Raw genomic sequence first — 21,897 nt, forward strand, 5'->3', positions numbered from 1 at the left:
TACAGTCCTTTCTTTCTAGCTCAAAGCTGCTCCCCTGGTTGGTTACTTGGATCCTCCACTGTTTCTTGATTGAGACTTGCCCATTTTTATTTCTCCTCCCAGCCTAGGACCAATTGGAGAACACAGGTGAAATAATTTGAGAACTTATTCTATTAAAAGCACCTTCAAGGCCCTTCAGGAACTTTCAGACTCTTCGATTCAAAAATTACTAATAAAATCAAACTTTTCATTGTGTCTGATATATACCATATTTCTGGACTTCAAGACTTTGCTCATGCTGGCCCTTCTCTCCCCACCACAGCGGTTATCAAATCCTTTCTACTATGAATTTAGAAAAAGTTGAACTGACTTCCAATTAGCCTAAGTTTCTTACACAAGCCACCTCGTAAATTGGGATTGATTCTGTTATGATTCTATAAAACTTTGTAGACTTGCTAAATAAAATTCTAGTTTCTGGAGAACACGAGCCTTTCAACAATATTCCATTCTCCTTAGAGCTAAGCACAGTAAACACATTAAGTGCTTAATAATTATTTACTGACTTTTATATACAAACATTCCAGCTGGGAATGTTTTAATAGGCAGTCTCCAGAAACGGAAAGAACTAGAAAGCCTAAAAGAGGGTTAGGATTTCACGTGTTGTTCTAAACCAATTAGGGGATTTTTTTTTTCTTGCCACTGGCCTAAATTACCACCACTTAACCTCACCTGACAAAAAAAATTCCGCATTACAACCCACTTAGTCTCATCAGCTGAGCTAATCAGGTGCTACTCGCAGGATTTCTACTCTGACTAAATTCTAATTCTGAGTTTTCAACAGTCTGGACAAACTGCCCTTTACTCTCTCCTCGACTTCTTATTTGTCACTATCCCATTTTCCTAGGCTTCAAACCAATTTAACGAGCGAAACCTTTAAACCAGACCTTCCTCACCGCAGGTTCTCAACAGCAAAGCCGGGTGAGAGCAATTTCCCGCCAGACGGCGCGTCCAAATACTGCGAGACTGAGGACGTAGGGTAGCCTAAGAGCATGCGCAGACTCGACGTTCTCGTGGTAGACGCCCAGACGTCCTCCACAATCCCACAAGCCTCTGGTCGTTTATTTCCGGTTTTTCTAGCTCGGCCGTAAGTGGTGTTTCTATTAGTCGCGCAGTGGTGACCAGCGGCCCTCGGTGAAGAGTTTTTTTCTGTTCGTTGACATTGTTGCTGTTCACTGTTTGGAATTAGTCAAGTTTCGGAAGTCACCACCACTGCCATCAACATGTCGGTCCCAAGCGCCCTCATGAAACAACCGCCCATTCAGTCTACGGCTGGGGCCGTCCCGGTTCGCAATGAGAAAGGTACAGTGCTGAGCCCTCTTCCAGACGGATCTTATCCTCTTCCTTCCCCGGTATACCCTAAACCTACCCCCTCGCCGACCACCCTAACCCCACCGACCCGTAAGACCCAGCCCTCTGTTTATTCGACGTTCCCCAACAAACCTCGCACCCAGTCGCGTTGCCTAGGGGGAGAAAAACCCCACTTCCATCTTATTCCTGGAGCGTGTCTGCTGTCTCCTACAACAAGCACCCTCTTGCCTTGGCCTCCACCTTCGTTAGACTGATAGATACATAGTGAATGCCTGCTGTTGGCAGGGCGTTGTGCGAGATACGATCCCTCTTTGGTTATCCATGGCAGTCTGTTTATGATAACTCTTACTATAATTGTTTATGTATCTGGCTCCCTCTACTTCATCATAAGCTCATAACTTCCTTGAAGCAGGAACCATGTCTTACTAAATCTTTATCCCTTTCAACCAACGCAGTAACTGTGTTTGTTAAATTGAATACAAAGTGGTGTAAGACAGTGCTACTAGTTTTAAGGAACTCATAATCTAGTAGACGTGAGACAAACAAAAAAAAAGCATATTCTAAGGAAGTGTACAGTCTTTTACACCTGTAGTACCTGTCACATAGGTGATATAAAACAAGTGCTTTGGAGGGCAGAGAAGAAATAGTATCTTCAGATTGGGTTAATGAGGGAAAGCTTCTTGAATAAGTTGCATTTAAGCTGGTCTTTAAAGGATAATTAGGATTCCGATGAGTGCAGATGGATGAAGGAACACTGTACATGTTTGGGGGTGAGGAGAGGTCAGACTAAAGTCAATTTTTTCAGTAAAGAATTTGGAAAATAATACCCATTTTTTAATTTTTTGTTTTTTAAATATATGGTACCTATCCTTGTACAACTTGCCTTTTTTTTTTTAACTCGAGGCTTTTGAGAAGTATCCTTTGGATACATGAAGATCTGATTCATTCATTTTAACTGCTTATGAGTTCCATTGTATAATTAAATCACAGTTTATTCCCTGCTGAGGAACAGTTAGTTGTTTTCTTACTTTTTTCTCCTGTTACAAACAGTGCTGCAATTGTCATTCTTAAAGGTGTCTCTTTAGTGCATTTGTGTAAGAATTTCCCTAGAAATTCATCATCAACTTAACTACCTATTACCATTTGCTCTCAACAGTGGATTCTAAGAGCATTTTTATTTCCCCATATCTTCACATACTTGATTATAGGAGATTTTTTAAATTTTGCCCAATCTAATTTTACATCCATTAGATGTGATATCTCATTATTTTAATTTTTATTTCCCTGATTACTAGTGATACTAGGCATCTTGTTCGTATGTTAATCGAAATCGTAGGTTTTCTCTTCTGTAAGTTACCTGTTTCTGTCATTTACCCATTTTCTATTTGATTTGTTTTTATACATCCAAAATCTAATATTTATTTCCCAGGGTTTTTTGGCTTGTCTCAATTATGGAGTCTTCTGTTACACAGGCATTTTTAGTTTTAGTGTTGACACATTAATCATTTTTATCTTTTATGAGTTGTGGTGTTTTGTATACTGTTTAAGAAATCCTTCCCCACCCTGAAACTATAGATATTCAAATTACAAAGATTTTCTATCATCTAGGTGTTTGCATATGCTGAATAGGATTGAATGCACAATTGTGCAAGACAGACTCTTAAGTTAAGGAGCTACAAACCAATACGGATGTAGATGTTGAAAATGTTTTTCATACTTGAGTCTTTAATCCATCTGAAGTCTGTGTGTGTGTGTGTGTGTGGTGTCAGCGATCTAATTTTACTAGTTTATCTTATGGTTAGCCAATTATCCCTACTACTCCATTGTTTGACTAGCTCATCCACTGTTCACTGGTTTTTAATGTCACTTCTGTAATATACCAAGTTCTCAAATAGGTTTGTTTCTCTGCACTCTGTGTTTACTTGATCTCTGTGTATCCCTGAATCAATGAGATATTTTTTAGTTACTATAAATTTAAATAAACCTTTTGATCTCATACAGAAAACCTCCCCCACCTCATCTTAATTGTCTTTTTTTTTTTTTTCATTAAGACTTTAGAGCAGTTTTAGGTTTACAGCAAAATTGAGGGGAAGGTACAGAGATTCCCCATATACCTCCTACCTTTACACATGCATAGCCTCCCCATTATCAACATCTCCCACCAAAGTGATACATTTGTTATGATTGGTGAACCTACAGTGACACTTCTTTATCACCCAAAGTTTACATTAAGGTTCTCTCTTGGTGTTGTATACTCTGGATTTGGACAAGTATATAGTAACATATATCCATCATTACAGTATCATACACGGTATTTTCACTAAGTAATATGCTTTTAAGCTTCCTCCATGTCTTTTCATGGCTTGATAGTTCATTTCTTTTTAGCACTGAGTAATATTCTGTTGTCTGGATGCATTGCAGTTTATCCATTCACCTCGTGAAGGACATCTTGGTTGCTTCCAAGTTTTAGCAGTTATGAATAAAGCTGCAGTAAATATCACTGTGCAGGTTAATGTGTGGACAAAAGTTTTTGCCTCCTTTGGGGAAATACCAATGAGAGGGATTGCTAGATTATATGGTAAGAGTATGGTTAGTTTTGTAAGAAAGCACCAAACTATCTTCCAAAGTGGCCGTGCCATTTTGCATTCCCATTAGCAGTGAGTTAGTTCCTGTTGCTCCACATCCTCACCAGCACTTGGAATTATCAGAGCTCTAGACTTTGGCCATTCTAATATGTGTGTAGTGGTGTCTCATTGTTTTAATTTGCACTTGCCTGATGGCATATAATGTGGAGCATCTTTTCACATGCTTATTTACCATCTGTATGTCTTCTTTGGTGAGGTGTCTGTTAAGGTCTTTGGCCTCACCTTGTTCTTCAGAATTTTCTTGGCTCTTTTTGGCCCCCTGTTCTTCCATATTATTTTAGAATCAGCCTGTGGATAGCTTTTAATGGAATTGTATTGAAATTATAGATCCTGCATTTATTAACTTGGGCATGGTTGCCATCTTCTCATCCTTGAACATGATGTATCTCAACATTTATTTTGATCTTTTATATCTTTCAATACAATTATATATTTTTCTTCCTAAAGACCTTGTACATCTTCTGTTGAATTTATTCCTTGGTGTCCTATAGATTAGTTGTGATAGTAAATAGTATTTGGTTGGGGGAGGTAATTAGGTTTATTTCATTTTTTAATGGAGGTACTGGAGATTGAACCCAGGACCTCTTGCATGCCAAACAGGCACTCTTCCGCTGAGCTATACCCTCTCCCCATAAATGGTATTTTTAAACTGTATTTTCTAATTATATGTAGTCCAGTGTACAGTTACAGTTGTTTTTATCCAGCATTATCCCTGAATTTTTTTAGCTTGTCTGTTGATTATCTTATATTTTCTACATAGATAATCATATAGTCTGCAAATTATGGCAGTTCTTTCCTTTTCAGTCCTTACCTTTTATCTCTTTTTCTTATTGTACTAATTAAAACCATAATATAATGTTGATTAGAGGGTATGATAGGGACAACATAACAATGCCCACTGTTCTTTAAAGTAATGCTTCTAATATTTTATCATTAAGTATAATGTTTGCTGTATCTATTTTTAAGTGATGTGACTTTAAATATATAAACTTTAAATAGTGCATTACTTTTTCCCTGTTAATTTTCTAAGGTTAAGCCATCCTTGTAGTCCTGGGCTATATCCTATTATGTCACTATAGCTTAGGGGGTTCTTTATTGGTTTTTACATTGCCTGAATACGTTTACTGTTATGTTATGTAATATTTTTGTATCTATGTTCATAAGTGAAGTCCACCTAAAGCTTTCCCTTGACCTGTCCAGTTTGGTTATCAAGCTTATATTCTTCATATATAATATGTTGGTTACTTTTCACTATTTTTCTACTCATTGAAATTGTGGGTATTTGTAAGAGACAGATAATCTATGCTTGTAGGTTTGATAAGCACATAAGCTAAAAGAGAAGAAGGAAGAAATAAAAATTAGAAGATTGAGTTATTTGGTCATATATTATAAAGACTGCCATGGAAAAGTCCAAAGGAACTGAAAGAATAGCTGATCAGTATTTTAATTTTATATTCCCACTGAAGTCGCCCTTACTGTGTGCTGGGCACTGTTACAAATAATTTGCTTTAGCCCTGTAGTTGAGGTGAAATAGCATGACGTTGTGATGGAGGTAGTCTCCCTCTTCGGGGGAACCTTTTCTCTTGTTTAACTGTCCACCTTCCTCCACTTCATTGTACCCAAGCTAGGCCTCATTAGTGTTGGTATTCGCAAGATGCCTAGCCGTGACTTGGCCTTTGTAGGAAAACACCATTATATGAATAGATGATTGGATAGCAGCTCATCTTCTCCTGCTTGGACTCTTGTTTACCAGAAATACAGGGCTCTGCCTGCAAAGGCCAAGGGTTGAAGGACATTGGGAAAGAGACTACTGAAACATAATAAGTTATCTTTCTCACCCAGGTGAGATTTCGATGGAAAAAGTGAAGGTAAAACGTTACGTATCGGGAAAGAGGCCAGACTATGCCCCAATGGAGTCCTCAGATGAGGAGGATGAAGAGTTTCAGTTCATTAAGAAAGCCAAGGAACAAGAAGCAGAGCCTGAGGAACAGGAGGAGGATTCATCTAGCGACCCTCGGCTGCGGCGTTTGCAGAACCGTATCAGTGAAGATGTGGAAGAGAGGTAGTGACTAGAATTATGTTTCCCTGGACCTGAACCCCTAAGGTTAATTAATAGGAACAACAATAAAGCTAATATTTGAATAATATTTACTATGTGCCAGGTATTATTCCAGGCATATTACATTTACTAAATCTTGTAATCCACATAATAAACTTATGAGGTAGGTACTGTTATCCCCATTTTACAAGTGAAGAAACTGAGGCACAGCAGGGTTACGAAGATAACTCAGTAAGGGAATAGAAAACACAGGCCATTGGTTGGTTTATTGAGGAGTCTTTTTAGCATTAAGATATCTCATAAAATTTGAGAAATTGATTTTATCCATTTACTTATCCTGAAGGCTAAACGAGGAGAAATGACACTGATGAAGTAGGAAAAAAGGACTGATGAATGGTCTCATGTTGGAAAGGGAGCCTCCCAGTAAGGGACTTTGTATGTTGCGTATTGACGGAGACATTACCCTGCAGAGAAAGTCATAGGTCCTGAACTTTCACAGTTCATATTGTCTCAGGAATTTTTTCACAGATCCCGTAGGCCCAAACAGTTGTGTTTCTTTTATTAAGTAGTTAGATCCAAATGATTTAATAAATAGTTATGTCGTAACAACATAGCCATTTGAAATATATAATGCACATAAAAGAAAAAACATTTTTATTTCATTCTTACATAACCAAAGTTACTTACTAGTGGGGTTTATGTGCCTCATGGGTTCTGACAACTTCTCAAACCTTAGGGACAGATTGGCACTGTCACTCTCATTTCCTGTTCCATATTGACTGTTATGCAGTACTTACTTTTTATCACAGCAGCCCAAGATATGATATCATTGAAAGGAAACGTAGTGTGATCTAATGTTGAAACCAAACTACCTTACACTGTAAAATATATCCCAGTGCACCCATATGAGTTTGTTGCAGTGCCCAGGATGCCTCAGCATACTTTTAATGCTTTAGTTCCAACTTGACTATCTGCTCTGATACTTTGAGTTAATTTTTTTAATCTGCCCCTCAGTTTCCTCATCTCAAGACTTCAGAATTAATAAGAGCAAACATAATGTCCAGGTGCTCTGTGACTAAGGAAATGTGGTTGATGCCCCTTCTTTTTTGTGACATTGGTGTTATACTTGGAGACTCTGTTTTTCAGATTGGCTCGACATCGGAAAATAGTGGAACCTGAAGTGGTAGGAGAAAGTGACTCCGAAGTAGAAGGAGATGCTTGGCGCATGGAACGAGAAGATAGCAGTGAAGAAGAAGAGGAAGAGATTGATGATGAGGTATAGGAGAGAAAAGGAGGGGGAGGGTATAGCTCAAGTGGTAGAGCACATGCTTAGCATATAGAAGGTCCTGGGTTCAATCCCCAGTCTTTCCTCTGAAAATAAGTAAATAAGTAAACCTAATTCCCTCCTCCTCCAAAAAAAAAATTAAAAAAGAAAAGAAAAAAGGGAAGTCATTTCTGGGTACGAGAAAAACTTAGGGCGTGGTGCTCATTTGTGGAGGCCTTAAAGGCACAAGACATCTGCTTTTGGCAGAAATCTGATCTAATGTTACCTATTTGTTGGGGATAAGATTGAAAGTAGAATGGTACTAAGTTTCATTTGCTCATATCAGAATTTGTTAAGCTTGATGAGATAAAAATAAAAAGCCATCTTAAGGCACAGACCATTTGGCTGACTGACTTGGACGTATAACTTGAAGGAAATAGAACGGCGCCGTGGCATGATGCGTCAGCGAGCACAGGAGAGGAAAAATGAAGAGATGGAAGTCATGGAGGTGGAAGACGAGGGTCGTTCTGGGGAGGAGTCAGAATCAGAGTCTGAGTATGAAGAGTACACAGACAGTGAAGATGAGATGGAGCCTCGCCTTAAGCCTGTCTTCATTCGGAAGTAAGTATCTCACAAGCCAGGCCTGAGTCCCGTCATTACTACCTTCCAAGCTGGAGATAGAAGCCATTTTTCTATCTTTTGCTCTTCTGAAATGTCAGCAGTAAGTAAAAGTCTTCTGCTCAGTGCCCCAACTTGGTAGAATATTTATTTGCTCAGGCATATCTTGGTGTTAGCAGGGAGCCTGAGTTTATTTTCCCGTCTCCCTTTCCAGTTAAAGAAAACATACCTGCTGAGGTCTTAATTTAATAAACACAAAATTAAGTTTGTAGAGCAAATTCCTGTTCCTTTCCTAATGGCTAGAAATCCTACTAGTCACAGTCCAGCAGGTTTCTTGCTATTCAGGCCGTTCTCAAAGACGAATGAAATTTTGATGCTCTGAAGACCAGGGCTGACTCCCATTTTTGGCTCTTTGGAAATAATAGAGCCAAAGATTGTTTGGCTTTGTCTGATTTGGATGGGACTTGACTTAGGGGAGCCAAGAGCTGCACTCCAAGGGCTTCGGGTAGTTAACAGGACCTCTGTGCCACAGGAAGGACCGAGTAACAGTTCAAGAACGGGAGGCAGAAGCATTGAAACAGAAGGAGCTGGAGCAGGAGGCCAAACGCATGGCTGAGGAAAGGCGCAAGTACACGCTCAAGGTACTGGGGGTGGCTGTGAGGACTGAGCACAAGGAGTCGAGTGTTGAGGTTTGTCTGAGGAGAAATCCAACAGTTGAATTGTTCTCCCTGTCCAGATTGTGGAAGAGGAGACCAAGAAAGAGCTGGAGGAGAACAAGCGGTCCCTGGCTGCACTGGACGCGCTCAATACTGATGATGAAAATGATGAGGAGGAATATGAGGCATGGAAAGTTCGGGAGCTCAAGAGAATCAAAAGGGACAGAGAAGATCGTGAAGCGTGAGTAATAGGATGGGCCTGGAGTCTAATAGTGCCAGGGGGACAGGTTCCTAGTAGGGGAGCTCTGAGGCTCCATACCTACTGTGAGTTCTGTTCTAGCTTTCTTTCAGGTCCTTGCAACTGGGTGAGTTCCCCATAGTTGGAATGTGGTTTGTGACAGTAAAATCAGGGGAAAGAAACACATGTTGTCTGTGTTTCTCCATGACAGAGTGCCAGCTGACTCTTTGGTTTCCTGGTAGACACATATAAGTTACTCGCTGTAATCAGTTATTTATTGTTGTGTAACAACCCAACCCCAGATTAAGTGACTTGAGACGATTATTGCTCACAGTTTTGGAGGTTGGCTGTGCAATTCCTCTGCTGTTTTCAGCTAGGTTCTCTTACGCAGTTGTGTCCAGCTGGAAGATTGACTGGGCTTCACTTACAAGTCTGGTAGTTGATGCTGACTGTCAGCGAGGATGCCTCATTCTCCAGCTTCAGTAGGCTAGACTGGTTTTCTTACATAATGGTCTCAGGGCAGCATTCCAAGAAGACAAAGGTGGAAGCTGGCAAGATCTTTTGAGGCTCACATGTCATTTCTGCAGAGGGGCATGCATACTGTGAGGGGGAGAATTTGTGGCATTTAAATAATCTACCACAATCACTATGTTATAGCAGAATCATTTCTGAGCTGCATCACCCACTCCTAAAAATTACTAGGAATTAGGTGATAATCCCAGATTACAAAGGGAAACCCTCAATAGAAGACTGTGTCCTTAGTCTGCAGTTTTTAACCTTCAGTTTTTACCCTGGGCTTCGAGGAGTCCATGTACCCTTTAACGTTGTATGAAAAATTTTGTGTATCTTTGCATTTTTTGAAGAAAAGGAATCTGTGACTCTCCACCCAAAAAAAGGTTACAGTCACTTCAGTCTAATTGATAATGGTGATCCTTGGTTTGTGACATGTAAGCACATTACTAAAGGAATACCAGTAAAGTCTTACACAGAGTTATTTTAAATTCTGTTTTGTTTTGTTTTGTTTTTTTAAAACTAAGAAGGCTTTTTAGAAAATGGGAATTAGGTAATGTTATCAAATCAAGCAGTATGTCTGAACCTCTAAAAGGCTAGAATCAACTTTTGGAAGTTTGCAACACGGTCTTGTGAGCATCATGACTTCTTCACTTTTTTATTTATTGAGCTCCTGACCTTTCCTAACAGGTAATGACTAGACTTGATGAAGATGAATAATGCTTGAAAGGAGGTGGGACTTTGTCAAATCAGATAATTGGGTCTTTCTGAAGCTGAAATGATCCTAATAAAGTTTTGTTCTCTGGACAGGCTTGAGAAGGAGAAAGCAGAAATTGAGCGCATGCGAAACCTGACTGAGGAAGAAAGGCGAGCAGAGCTTCGGGCAAATGGCAAAGTCATTACCAACAAAGCTGTTAAGGGCAAATATAAGTTCTTACAGAAGTATTATCACCGGGGTGCCTTCTTCATGGTAAGAATTGAAAAGAGAAGGGGAAAATGGGGCAATAAGAATAACTCAGAAGCTTTGAATACTTTTTCTCCCTCAAGTATAAACTGGTCCTGAGATATTACTTCCACTTGCAGTGGTCAACTTTCTTATCTGCTTTTTGTCTCTGAAGAATATAAACCCAATAGAGAAAAGCATTGGCAGCAGGATTTTAGAAGTAGCAGCAAGTGTTCTCTTTTGGCTCCAACTCTTGGAAGGAGGAAATGATGTAACAGAAGAATCGAGGAGCTGAAATAGAGTGACCCATCCTGATACTAGACTACTGAGTTCCCTCACATCACTGGGATATCATTATTCATGGCTAAATGAGAAATTTTGGTTATGAGAAAACCAAGCTCTGCATAGAGGTTTACATTAACTCATATTTGGGTGACAGAAGTTTAATTGACTTCATTCTGAGCGGACAGAAATTGACCAGGTCTAACTGACCAAAAAAATGGTTAATTACCTAACCATTATGTGTAATGCCATCATGTTTGTTCCTCATATAAAGACCAGCATCAAAATAGAATTCTATTAACCCTATGTAAAGTGAAAAGTACTTCTTCCAAAGTATTTGGATAATTCCTTAATAGAGAAATAGCAGGAAAGAGAATGAGAGAATTGACTGCATTTATTACTCTAATAGCATGTCGTTTGTTAAATTATTTCCTGATGTTAAAGGAGTTTGTATCAAAAACCTAGACTAGCCTTTTCAGATGCTTTGTAGCAAAACTTAAATATCCTGAACTGCAGCTAAATTCCTGCCTTTCACTGTAGATACCAGTAAAAATTTAAAACTTCAGTGGAGGATTCCTTACTCCCCTCCCTCCAAAATCAGTGTCTAGTTTGCTCAGTGGAAAACGTTTGCTTATTATATGGTTTTCCAGCTCATGTAGTTTTCTAGATGGGAGTCACTGGAGATTATAAATTTCTTGTACTACCTCAGAGTCATAAAATATCGCTTAAGCATTTCAGTGCATTGCTGACTAAGATACATAGGAATGGTTTATGTGCAAGTCTTTTGGTATACATACTCATGTATCAACTCTTCTCCTCTGGACAATAAGAGTGACATTGAAATGACTTCTGAGATTAAATAAGGTAGTCTCAGGCTCTAACAAGGAGAAAAGTTGATGTCAGGAAAACTATGTAATTGTCCTACCTTTCAACTGGGCCTTTCTGTAGCTGAAGGGAAAAAGAGTACTCCAAACGTGTGTTTGGTTAAAGGACTCATCTCTTCCATGAAGCTTTCCTTAACGGAGATGGAACTATTTTAATTCCTTCAGCACATACATTTATCATCTATATCGTAACATTATAGTCTTAATGATATGTTTATTTGAAACTATTCTCTATAGTTATTTTATATAGTTCATCAAGTAAACCTTTTGAGCATTTACTATGTAAAGGGTACTACTGTTTAACATGGCTAGAGGATACATAATCCTTGCCCTCAGAAGGTTTACAATCGAACAGTGGAGTTAAGGCAAATATATACTATAACATAAGGAAGAGTGAAAGTACTATGGGACTTATGAAGAGAGAGGTGTTACGTTTGGTAGAAGATTGAAAAGGATGATGTCAAGGAGGTGACATTTAAGATATATAGACTTTCTGACATTCAGTGGTAGGAAGACATTCCAGGTAAAGGAACCGGAAGGAATGGAGGCAGAAATTATCATCTGTGAAGGCAAGGAGAGGTAGCTTAGGGCTGTATAGTATTTGGCCTTGACTACTACACAAAGGAATTGTGCTTATTTAATGAGAACCATTGAAAGTTTTTGAGCAGGATAGACATGTAAGGAGAGTTGTTTTAGAAACATTAATCCAGTGGAATGTGTAAGATTGATTACAGGGAAAAACTATGATAACTGAGGTAATGAGAATCTAAGTAATTGACAGAATGTTGGTCCTATTAATAGAAGAGTCAGGAAGAGGCTGATTTGGAAAGGTTAGGGAAATAATTTTCACTTTAGATGTGAGTTTGAAATCCCAACAGAATATCCAAGCTAATACATATATCAGGCAGTAGAAGAATCAGGTTTGGAGGTTTGAGAGGCTTGTACGATGTTGAAGTCATGGGAGTGAATGAACATATTGAGTGCAGAGGGAAACATAGCCAACCTCCAGGAAATGTCTACACTTAGGCAGGAAAAAGACAAAGGAAAAAAGGAGTATCATTTCCTCAACTAGATGTAAGCTCTTGGTTCAATACCCTCTGCTTTCTTTGTATCCCTTGTTGTAAAGTTTAATAAATTTGTAGTTTGAATATATGAGAATAAAACCACAAGATGAATAAGACTCTTTTCTACAGGATGAGGATGAAGAAGTATACAAGAGAGATTTCAGCGCACCTACCCTGGAGGATCATTTCAACAAAACCATTCTTCCCAAAGTCATGCAGGTATAGGGTACCTTAATGTCATGAGAAAAGTAATGTATTGAGGGCAGGGAGACATGTTTGGTGGTATAACTCATCATTTGTCCTTCTCACAGGTCAAGAACTTTGGACGCTCTGGTCGTACCAAATACACCCACCTTGTGGATCAAGACACCACCTCCTTCGACTCAGCATGGGGCCAAGAGAGTGCCCAGAACACAAAGTTCTTTAAACAGAAGGCAGCTGGGGTACGAGATGTATTTGAACGGCCATCTGCCAAGAAGCGGAAAACTACTTAAGAGTTCAACTATTTATTCTTCCAGCTGTGGGACACAAGGGGGAATCTCAGCATCTGGTCCTTCATTTGCTTTTACTATTATTTACATGGCCCCTGCTGGACCTACTTGTGAGACTGGGCAAACCCAGTCTTTGAAGGTGCTTTGTGAGGTTTGGACTCACGCTGAGAAACCCACAGAAAAGCACTGTCAGGGTAGGATTAAAGGATCCCCACTTAGAACTATTTCTGAGAAATCTTCAACTTCATCACTGCTCTGGCTTCCCATATTCACTTGGGACTGTTCCAAGTTTCTTTTTCCAGCTCTTAGCTTGGGTTAGAAACATGGGCATGTAAGTGGACAATGCGTTACTTCTACCTTACAGGAAGTCTAAGCTCTTTGAAACCTGTTTTGCATTTTGGGGGTAAATTTTTCTAGGTGAACATACTTTTTGATCCATTTGTGTGTGTCAAGAAATAAGACTCATACACCAAGAGCTTTTTTTTAGCATACTGGAAATAAAATGTACAGCCTGACAAGTACCCATTAACCAAAATAAAAGATAGCAGAGAATTGTCTGGCAAAAGATGTTTCACATTTTGATCATCCCCTTTGATCTCAAACACAGCTACACAGACTCTAATATAAGTGGCACCCAGGTTTATTCCGTGAGCAAATACATGTCCTTGCTCTCTAAACTATAGCTGTATATAAAACAAAACTGGACCCATGAGATGAGTTCAAGTACCTACAGTATCTTCTCCTTGCCCAGTTCATATATAAAGGGCACAGTGCTCTCAAGAGTTTTAATGTAATGATTTCATGCTAGATGTCACTAGTAGAGTTACATTGTTTTTCCATTTAACATTTACATAACCACCATGCAAGTGGCAGAGCCTAGGAGTCCTAGGGATTACGAGAAATGACATTTAGTCACTGGGAAGGCTGCTTCTCAATTGCATAAAAGAGGACAAGGTCCTTTCACATCCTTTAAACGCCCCACTGGGAGAATCACTCATAAATCCTTAAATGTCCTAGAATAAAAATATAAGTGCAAATAATTACTATGAGGTAATAAACACAAAGATGAATATAAGTCACTGTTGTATGTGCCAGAGGGGGATACAATCTAAAACTTATCCTAGAGCTTGCCAAAATGAGAATAAGACCTTGAAATTCTTTTTGGAAAGTGTAGTGCCATTTGAGTGTCTGCTCTGAGGCAAGTACTAGGCCAAGCGTTTTACATTCACTTGCTCATCAATTCTTAAAACAACCTATCAGATAAGTATCATTTTACAGTTGAGGAAACAGAAGCTCAGAAAGGGTGACTTGGCCAAAGTTGATCAACTTTTAAGGTAAAATGGTATTCTCTCTAGGACAGGAAATGACATCTAAGGCTTAAGTGTTGTGGTTCAGAATTAAAATATTGAATCAATTAAAATAAAAGTCATAAATTCTGTGTAAGGGCTAACTTTTGATAACTTCTGTACTTACCATATTCCCACCTCAGTACCTAAATTCTAACTCAAAGTGGCTTATGACTGGTGATTTACATCTATACACAGTGGCTCCTAAGCAGATACTGGCCTTTCTGCTATTCATAAGCTACCCTAGAGACACATGCCATAGGGTATAGTAAACTTTGCTGAGACTCTAAATGTACCTTGAATACTGTGAGAACTAGTCAAATGAGTGAGCCTGCCCTGCCACTTAGCATCTGCATCTGCACATCAAGTACTCTTCTATAATGATCCTTCACATAGGTTCATTAAGGGTTATGCTCCAACATGTAAGTTTCCCATAATAAAATACAATATAACATACAATGCACTTGATCCAAAATGACAAAACTGCAAGGGAAAAAAAAAAAAAAGACGAATCTTTATTGAAATAAGTTAATTCCAGAGGGTAGGCCTGAGAAAGCACATTTCAGTTAGTTAGGGCAATAAGAGCCTCTACCACGTTGCCCATGTGTTCCCTCAGGCTCCGTTCTGCTGCTGCTCGGGAGATCTCCATCTCTGTCATCTGCAGGAAAGGATCAATGATGTTACCTAAGCCTCCTCCCAGGGATTAATGTGCCAGCAAAACATGCTGACTGTTTCAGGAAACAACCCAAATTAAGCAAAGTAATGTCACACTCCCCATACACTAGTTAGGCATTACTACTCACTATCAGCTCCAGATCTTCTTTCTTGATGGTGACTTTTGCCAGTTCCTTCTCCCTGCAAATATTCAAGTACTTCAGCCCTCCTCCTCTACCTCCACCATAGAACTCCCAGAAAGGATCATTCCCAACAGTGCCTTATAAATAAATGACTCTTCATAAACACTGTTGACTGAAAATGCAAAACTACTCCCACTCCCTCACCTAGCATCCCATTCCATTCCCCGGAATATTTACAGCAGCCAGCAGGTATTGCCCAAGAGGCTTTTCCTTCCACCAACAAAAAAGTAAAGTTTCAAATCTTAGATCTGTAGGAACTGGTGACAGCGTTGAAGAACAGTACAAGGTACAAAAGCCTTTTTATTTCTGGGGAAAGAGGGGCTGGTAGTGTTGGCTGCATGCAGACTTACCGCTCCTGTTTGGCTTTCTGCTCCCGGGACCGTCTATCTCCTATCACGGACATTGCCTATGGGAAACACGGCTCTAGTTACTGCTCGGCTACCCACAATTCCCAATAATCTAAAATACCATTAGCAAGTGGATGAGGTGTGTATTCAGGATGACGCGTGTACCACTAATCAGGGCCTTCAATTCCGTGCACCTGGGATCCACTTTAAACCCAATTTCTATCAAACTCCTTTTCGCAAGAGTCGGGCTCCAGTGCCAGTTGTTTCCCTCTTGCCTCCTCCCGCCGTCAGGATCGGGAGCCCCGTCCTGGCGGAGCGGGGCTTCCAGTTACAGCCTCACAGCCCTTTCTGCTCTCATCCCACCTAGCACGCTCTCGGCCAACCTCACCGTCTCCAGATTGGAACTCTGGATCTCCTTCTCCTCCGCGTAGTCGGTGACTCGCTCCAGGTCCGCCGCACCACTGTCATGCTTCCTCGGCTTCTCGGGAGGGCGCTCCGGGCCGCTGGTCTCGGTCTCCAACTCCAGCTCCACGTCCCCCTCGGTCGCCATCTCGATCTCGCTGAGCCGCCCCACGACCCGGCCCCGCCTCAGGAAGACTTCCGGTAAGTGCCCCGCAACTTCCGCCGAGAGGAGGAGGCGGGGCTGGCCCCGAGCCACAACTTCTTTACTGCTCGGGCTTTAGTAGCTTAAGCAAGGAAACCGGTTTGCCTCTCAGACTTCCTTCCGGGCTTGTACAGCGTTGTTTTCTGCCAGGCCCTGTCCCAGAACTAACCCGTCACCACTTCAGATATTCCCAACCTTGCCCCCTCTTCAACTAGACCCCGCCCACACAGCCCAAGGAGCTCTGTTCAAGATGGACGATGTCTAATCCTAAACCAATTACTGAATGCTAATCTAAGGAGGCCAGATATGCAAACTGCTCCCTAATCTGGGGAGAACAGCCTGAGTGAACCAATGGGTCCTGGGGAGAAACTTGTTTCACAGGGGCATTTGCATTTACCACATCCGGGGAGGTCGGTGTTCTCCTGTTGTCCCGCCCCATTCTGCCTTAAACTGGGTGACCAGCCCCAGCACAACAGCAGGCCAATGGGCTGAGGACAAAAGAAAGCTACTTTCTCATCTACCTTCCATCTGTTGGACCTGGGCCTAATCTCTGGGATAAGGATGGCGGGTGCAAAGGCGGTCACGGGCCCTGGCACCCCTCTTCGCCTGGCACAGCAACGCAGTGGAGTCAGCAGTGTCATAGTGAGTCCTCCCTTCTATCAGGTGAGAAGGTGCTTGGGCAGAGAGCTCCCTAGAGCAAGAGCTATGTGAAAATGGTGGCTGAAGCTGGGAGGGTAACCCAGGGGAGTTGGTAAAGATGATAGGCCTTCCTTTCACCTGAGGCCTTTCTGCTTCTTTGCCTCTAAGATCACTGATCATTAAACCTCTCCTCCCACGTTCCCAGTACCAAATGTTTAGGTCCAGGGAAAGGTTAGAGGCCAGGTGTGACTTAGGCTTTTAGGAAGTTCTGCTAAAGCCTGTAGGTAAGCTCTTATGATGAAAGTTCTACTTGATGTCAGTGGGAGGCAATCCTAAGTAGCTTGGAACCAGTCTGAGAAATCCTGAATAAAAGCAGAGAAGAGTAGGGAAGGGGAGATTTTGGAATTCAGCCTCATGGGTTAACCTCACGGGTTAACCTCACACATACATTAATGTAAGCCTTTCCTCAGCAAATCTCCACCTTGCTGCCCTCCGTCTGCTTTATCCACAGGTGTCCTGCTGTGGGCCTGTCCCCTGGACCTGCTGCTGCCTTCATTCTAGGTGGCCCCCTCTCACAGAGTCTCCCTGTAGCCTGCCTGTTCTACATCCTCCTCCATGTAGGGGCCTCAGCAGTCTGCTGTCTCCTGCTGTCAAGGACAGTTGTGGAAAGAGTCTGGGGCAAGGCACATGGGGTAAGTGGGAGAAGGCTGGGTTGCAGCAGAAAGGGATAAAAGGAGAAGCCTTGAGATAGACAAGAGATTAAGATTGGAGGCAGAGGACAAATGAGTGGACATACTCATGAGAAGTAGGTACCTCTCTGTATGACGACTTGCCCAGCCATTTCTCACATGCACCTTCCCTCCAGATCCAGATGCCCTCAGAGCTGTGTGCGCATCTGTTTGGCCAGTCTCACTGCCCGGTGCTCAGCGGCTCTGGGGCTGTGTACCGAGTATGTGCAGGAACTGCCACCTTCCACCTGCTGCAGGCTGTGCTGCTGGTCCACCTCCACTCCCCCACAAGCCTGCGAGCACAGCTGCATAATAGGTTTGTGTGTACTCTTTGGGTGGAGAAAGGGTGGGGAGGGAAGTAGACATAAGTTGAGTAAAGGAAATTCCAAGATGAAGTAATAGCACTGTAAAAAGACAGAAAACAGGTTTAAGTCCCTGCTTCCACCATACTTAACTATGTGACCATGAGCCACACACTTATCCTCTTGGAGCTTCTAGTTACTAAAATGAAGGTTTAACAGTAGGGTCACTATATGCAAACCCTTTATCAACTCTAAAACATTGTTATTATATAGGTATCTGAGAGTGAGACTTTGGAATAGGCTGTAATGGGCCGGTTTCCAGCTCCTCACATAGGACTGTTTCGTCCCTGCCAATACTTGGTTGTCTCTTCTCTCCCGTTTCTTATAGTTCTGCTTTCTCCCTTGCCTTCCTCTGTCAGCACTGTTCATTCTCCTTTGTCTTTGCTTCTTAGTCTGGTTTTCTCTTTCCCTCCTAACCAGCTTCTGGCTCCTCAAGTTGCTGTTCCTGCTAGGTCTCTGTGCTGTTGCCTTCTGCATCCCTGATGAGCATCTCTTCCCAGGTACCTTCCATCTCATCCTGATCAGCAGGAATAAGCTAAAAGACTTTCTAAGAAAAAAAAGAGGGGTAGGAAGAGGACCAGGATTCAATGATCAGCTACATTTTCCCATTGGTGCCTCACTTGCAGCCTGGCATTATATTGGCATCTGTGGAGGCTTCACATTCATCCTGCTGCAGTTGGTGCTTATTACAGCCTTTGCCCATTCCTGGAACAAGAACTGGTAAGGAGCACATAACCCAAAAGGCTTCCTGGGAAGGCTAACACTACTAGATCCAGTGGGGTTGTGCAAAAAGCATGACAGGTCAGTGATCCCAGAGTTTCCCATTAAGCAGTATCGAGCAGTTCAGGAATGTGACGACTGTGGGCCAGGTGGGATGGGTATGTCACACCAGTCTTCTGGAAGAGGGGGAATAGTTGGTAATGGGTAAAAAGAAAAGTTGGAGCCCCAAGCCACTGCCCACCTCCCACCCTTAGGCAAACAGGTGCAGCCCAAGACTGCCGCTGGTTCCTAGCTGTGCTGCTGACCACCCTCGGATTCTATGGCATGGCAGGTGTAGGAGCTGTGCTCCTGTTCCACCACTACACACACCCAGCTGGCTGCCTGCTCAACAAGATGCTGCTTAGTCTGCACCTTTGTCTCTGTGGCCTTCTCTCCTTCATCTCCATCGCTCCCTGCATCCGCCTCAGTGGGTACATGCCTTGCAACATTCCAGATTTGGGGGGCCTTTAGTATAGCAAATTTCATTAGCTTCCCTAATATCAGTCAATTCTCTGCTTCCCCCAAAAGATGGGGAGACAGAAATGCAGGTGGGATGAGTGAAGGAAGTTGCTACCCTGTAAACTAATGATTCCCATTCTCCCCAGAGCAAGCCCGCTCTGGCCTTCTACAGGCCTCTATCATCAGCTGCTATATCATGTACCTGACATTCTCTGCACTATCCAGCCGTCCTCCAGAGAGTGGTAAGGAAAGGACCTGGATTCCCCATGCTAAAACCTTTTTTGCTCCTGCCAAATACCTAGCTCTTTGTTCTTACAACCTTTCTCTTCTGTTGCCCCTTCTCAGTAATCCTTCAAGGACAGAATCACACTCTGTGCCTGCCTGGCCTTAGTAAAACGGAACCCGAAACACCAGATACTTCTCTGGCAATGTTGAGTGCTGGCATCATGTATGCTTGTGTGCTTTTTGCTTGGTGCGTAAAGGCGTCAGGGGGGAGGTGTGAGAGAAGGGAGGATGCACAGGACAGGGAGGGATGGTCAGGAGATTGTCCGGGACCATGGTTATTTAAACTTTAGAGCAAGGTAAGAGTGAGGAAAGCTCTCCATGAACAAAAACAGTTTCTAAGAATAGCACTTGTCAGATGATCTGTATGAGATGAAGGTGGCAGGGGAAATGAGAATTTTAAAATGTTCGAAGATTTTAGGGCCCTCAGATGAAAAGGCTTCTAAATCTTTGGGGGAAAGGGTCTCCTGGAGCACAATACCCTTCTAAGAGTTACTAATATGACCAGCTGGCAGTAAATGCCCTCAAGATAACCCCTCCTGCTCTTCGACTGGACTGGCTTGAGAACTGTCTCTTCTTTTCCAGCAATGAGGCTTCCTACCTGGCTGAGGTATTTGGGCCCTTGTGGATTATCAAGGTTTACAGGTATGAGTTCCAGGTGAGGATGGAGAGCTCAATATCCCCAGTACCCCTCCCCCCTGACACAGAGCCAAAGACAGACACACACGCATCCTATCAACCTCCACCCAGAATGCTCAGATTCTAGCTGCTGTTACCTTTTATTGAGTACCCACAATGTGCTAGGCACTGTGCTAGATACTTTACATACATAATCTCATTTAATTTAATCCTCACAACAACCCTGTGAGGTAGGTATTTGCTCCATTTTACAAATGGAGAAATTGAGGCACAGAAGGTTAAACATCTTACCAAAGTTCCCATCGCCAGTTTATGCTGGAGCTAGAATTTGAACCCCGGTGTGCCTCCACTTTTTACACTGGTCCAATCTTTTCAAAGAAGGGGACTTTCCTATACTATTACCCTGACATTCTTTTTAAAGTCATTCCAAAACATGCTGCTTTTTATTTTACAGAAGCCCTCACTCTGTTTCTGCTGTCCTGAAACCATACAGCCAGAAGGTGAGTATCAAGTAAGGATCCATGAGAAAGTATAGATTTTTGCAGAGTGGCAAAAAGCCCTCCATTGCCTTCACAAAAGGAGCTGGGGGAGGAGGGAAGAGGTGTTTCAGCCACTACTGCCAGCAGTCCTTTCCTCTCTCCAGGGCAAAAAGGTGGGGCTGCCTGGCTAGCTGACCAAGAGACCTCTCCAGCTCCTCCAGTGCAAGCCCAGCAGCTTTCCTACAGCTATTCTGCCTTCCACTTCGTCTTCTTCCTTGCATCACTCTATGTCATGGTTACCCTTACCGACTGGTTCAGGTAAGATGGAGGTGGGCTTAGGATACTCTTCTGAAAACCTAGCTGTTGTAAGAAAAAAGCAGTTCAAGGCCAGTCCTAAGAGTTCTCAGGAGACACACATGGGTCTACCATAATCTTCGGTGGGGAGGTAGGACAGGTCTGAAAGTTACAGCCCTACAGATTCTCTAACCAGAGACTTTGGTTCCACAGCTATGAGGAAGCAGAACTGGAAAAGACCTTCACCATGGGTAGCTGGGCTACCTTCTGGGTCAAGGTTGCCTCATGCTGGGCCTGTGTACTCCTCTATCTGGGGCTGCTACTGGCACCACTCTGTTGGTCCCCCACCCAGGACCCCCAGCCGCCTCCTATCTTCATACAACACTGTCATCGCATCAGTATCGCCAGATAACAAATATCCAGTTTAAGTACTTATAACAAATTGGGGTTTCCTTGAAGCTGTACTCCCTAATCCTGCCTCTTGGGAGCTATTCAGCCCAACAAATACCTCAAGGACACAATGGATAGTTACCTCCCTCGAGGCTGAAGTCAGTCCTATGTCTGAATTTTAAAGCATGCCCATACACACCCTAATGCCCTGGGCAGAGCAACTGACTCACTGGAGCTACCGTTACATCTTCACCCCAGCTCAAGAGCCTGACTCTCAAGTCAGCAGCTCAGGAACCACTACTGATCCCAGCAGACAGTCTGGCACCAGCTCTTTCCTGGCTTTCACGGTGGAGATGGGGGCAGGGAAAGACCAACAGGGACTTAAGACTTACTTGGCTCTGCCCTTGCAGATAAAAAGGAAAATAAGCAGTTTAGCCCTAGGAATGTAAGAAGCCCAGCACCCTAGAACAAACCAGGACACAGGAAGAAAGGAGCAGAGACTACCCTAGGTTTTAATCCTGATTTGAGGTAAAAGGAAATGGGAAGACAAAAACCACCTTCATTCCATGAGGAATGACAGAAGAGAAATGTGAACACTTGAGACTGGCTGACCATGGGAAGTCAGTGAGCAGCAGGATCTGGGCCAACTTTTAAGCAGGCAAACAAACTGAGGAAGAATGAGGAAGAGGGGCATAAACTTAGGTCTTGGAG

The 21,897-nt window shown here is 42.4% G+C and overlaps 3 protein-coding genes across 4 annotated transcripts; 2 read left to right on the forward strand and 1 right to left on the reverse strand.

The window, feature by feature from the left end:
* Positions 1 to 1,082: 1,082 nt before the first annotated feature.
* MFAP1 (microfibril associated protein 1) lies at positions 1,083 to 13,566 on the forward strand. Its single transcript, XM_006178891.3, has 9 exons — positions 1,083 to 1,338; positions 5,835 to 6,054; positions 7,198 to 7,327; positions 7,749 to 7,936; positions 8,466 to 8,574; positions 8,670 to 8,830; positions 10,148 to 10,307; positions 12,640 to 12,729; positions 12,822 to 13,566. The coding sequence occupies exons 1-9, from the start codon at positions 1,260 to 1,262 to the stop codon at positions 13,002 to 13,004; spliced, it is 1,320 nt and encodes a 439-aa protein (XP_006178953.1). The 5' UTR covers positions 1,083 to 1,259; the 3' UTR covers positions 13,005 to 13,566.
* Positions 13,567 to 14,838: 1,272 nt separating this feature from the next.
* Positions 14,839 to 16,321, reverse strand: HYPK (huntingtin interacting protein K). Of its 2 annotated transcripts, XM_006178890.3 has the most exons (4): positions 15,940 to 16,321; positions 15,555 to 15,610; positions 15,151 to 15,202; positions 14,839 to 15,005 (listed from the first exon to the last, which is right to left on the reverse strand). In XM_006178890.3, the coding sequence occupies exons 1-4, from the start codon at positions 16,099 to 16,101 to the stop codon at positions 14,910 to 14,912; spliced, it is 366 nt and encodes a 121-aa protein (XP_006178952.1). In that variant the 5' UTR covers positions 16,102 to 16,321; the 3' UTR covers positions 14,839 to 14,909. The 2 variants fall into 2 exon arrangements, with proteins under 2 accessions (XP_006178952.1, XP_032337225.1); XM_032481334.1 differs by lacking the exons at positions 14,839 to 15,005; positions 15,555 to 15,610 and having other exon boundaries at positions 15,143 to 15,202; positions 15,940 to 16,213.
* A 74-nt stretch (positions 16,322 to 16,395) lies between these two features.
* Positions 16,396 to 21,877, forward strand: SERINC4 (serine incorporator 4). Its single transcript, XM_014554314.2, is given in 14 exon segments — positions 16,396 to 16,818; positions 17,306 to 17,389; positions 17,391 to 17,486; positions 17,660 to 17,838; positions 18,305 to 18,384; positions 18,511 to 18,604; positions 18,859 to 19,070; positions 19,249 to 19,344; positions 19,448 to 19,574; positions 19,970 to 20,042; positions 20,478 to 20,523; positions 20,667 to 20,820; positions 21,010 to 21,193; positions 21,195 to 21,877. Coding segments are annotated over 14 exon segments (1,557 nt in total). The 5' UTR covers positions 16,396 to 16,716; the 3' UTR covers positions 21,225 to 21,877.
* Positions 21,878 to 21,897: the final 20 nt, after the last annotated feature.

Source organism: Camelus ferus, chromosome 6, assembly GCF_009834535.1.
Source record: "Camelus ferus isolate YT-003-E chromosome 6, BCGSAC_Cfer_1.0, whole genome shotgun sequence".
Taxonomy (NCBI): Eukaryota; Metazoa; Chordata; class Mammalia; order Artiodactyla; family Camelidae; genus Camelus; species Camelus ferus.

Coding starts and splice junctions, on each gene's coding strand:
- MFAP1 (XM_006178891.3), top strand. CDS start 1,260: ATGTCGGTCCCAAGCGCCCTCATGAAACAACCGCCCATTCAGTCTACG. Junction 8,575..8,669: donor GGCGCAAGTACACGCTCAAG/GTACTGGGGGTG, acceptor CTCCCTGTCCAG/ATTGTGGAAGAGGAGACCAA. Junction 12,730..12,821: donor TTCTTCCCAAAGTCATGCAG/GTATAGGGTACC, acceptor TCCTTCTCACAG/GTCAAGAACTTTGGACGCTC.
- HYPK (XM_006178890.3), bottom strand. CDS start 16,101: ATGGCGACCGAGGGGGACGTGGAGCTGGAGTTGGAGACCGAGACCAGC. Junction 15,203..15,554: donor CAGAAAGCCAAACAGGAGCG/GTAAGTCTGCAT, acceptor GAATATTTGCAG/GGAGAAGGAACTGGCAAAAG. Junction 15,006..15,150: donor AAGAAGATCTGGAGCTGATA/GTGAGTAGTAAT, acceptor CCTTTCCTGCAG/ATGACAGAGATGGAGATCTC.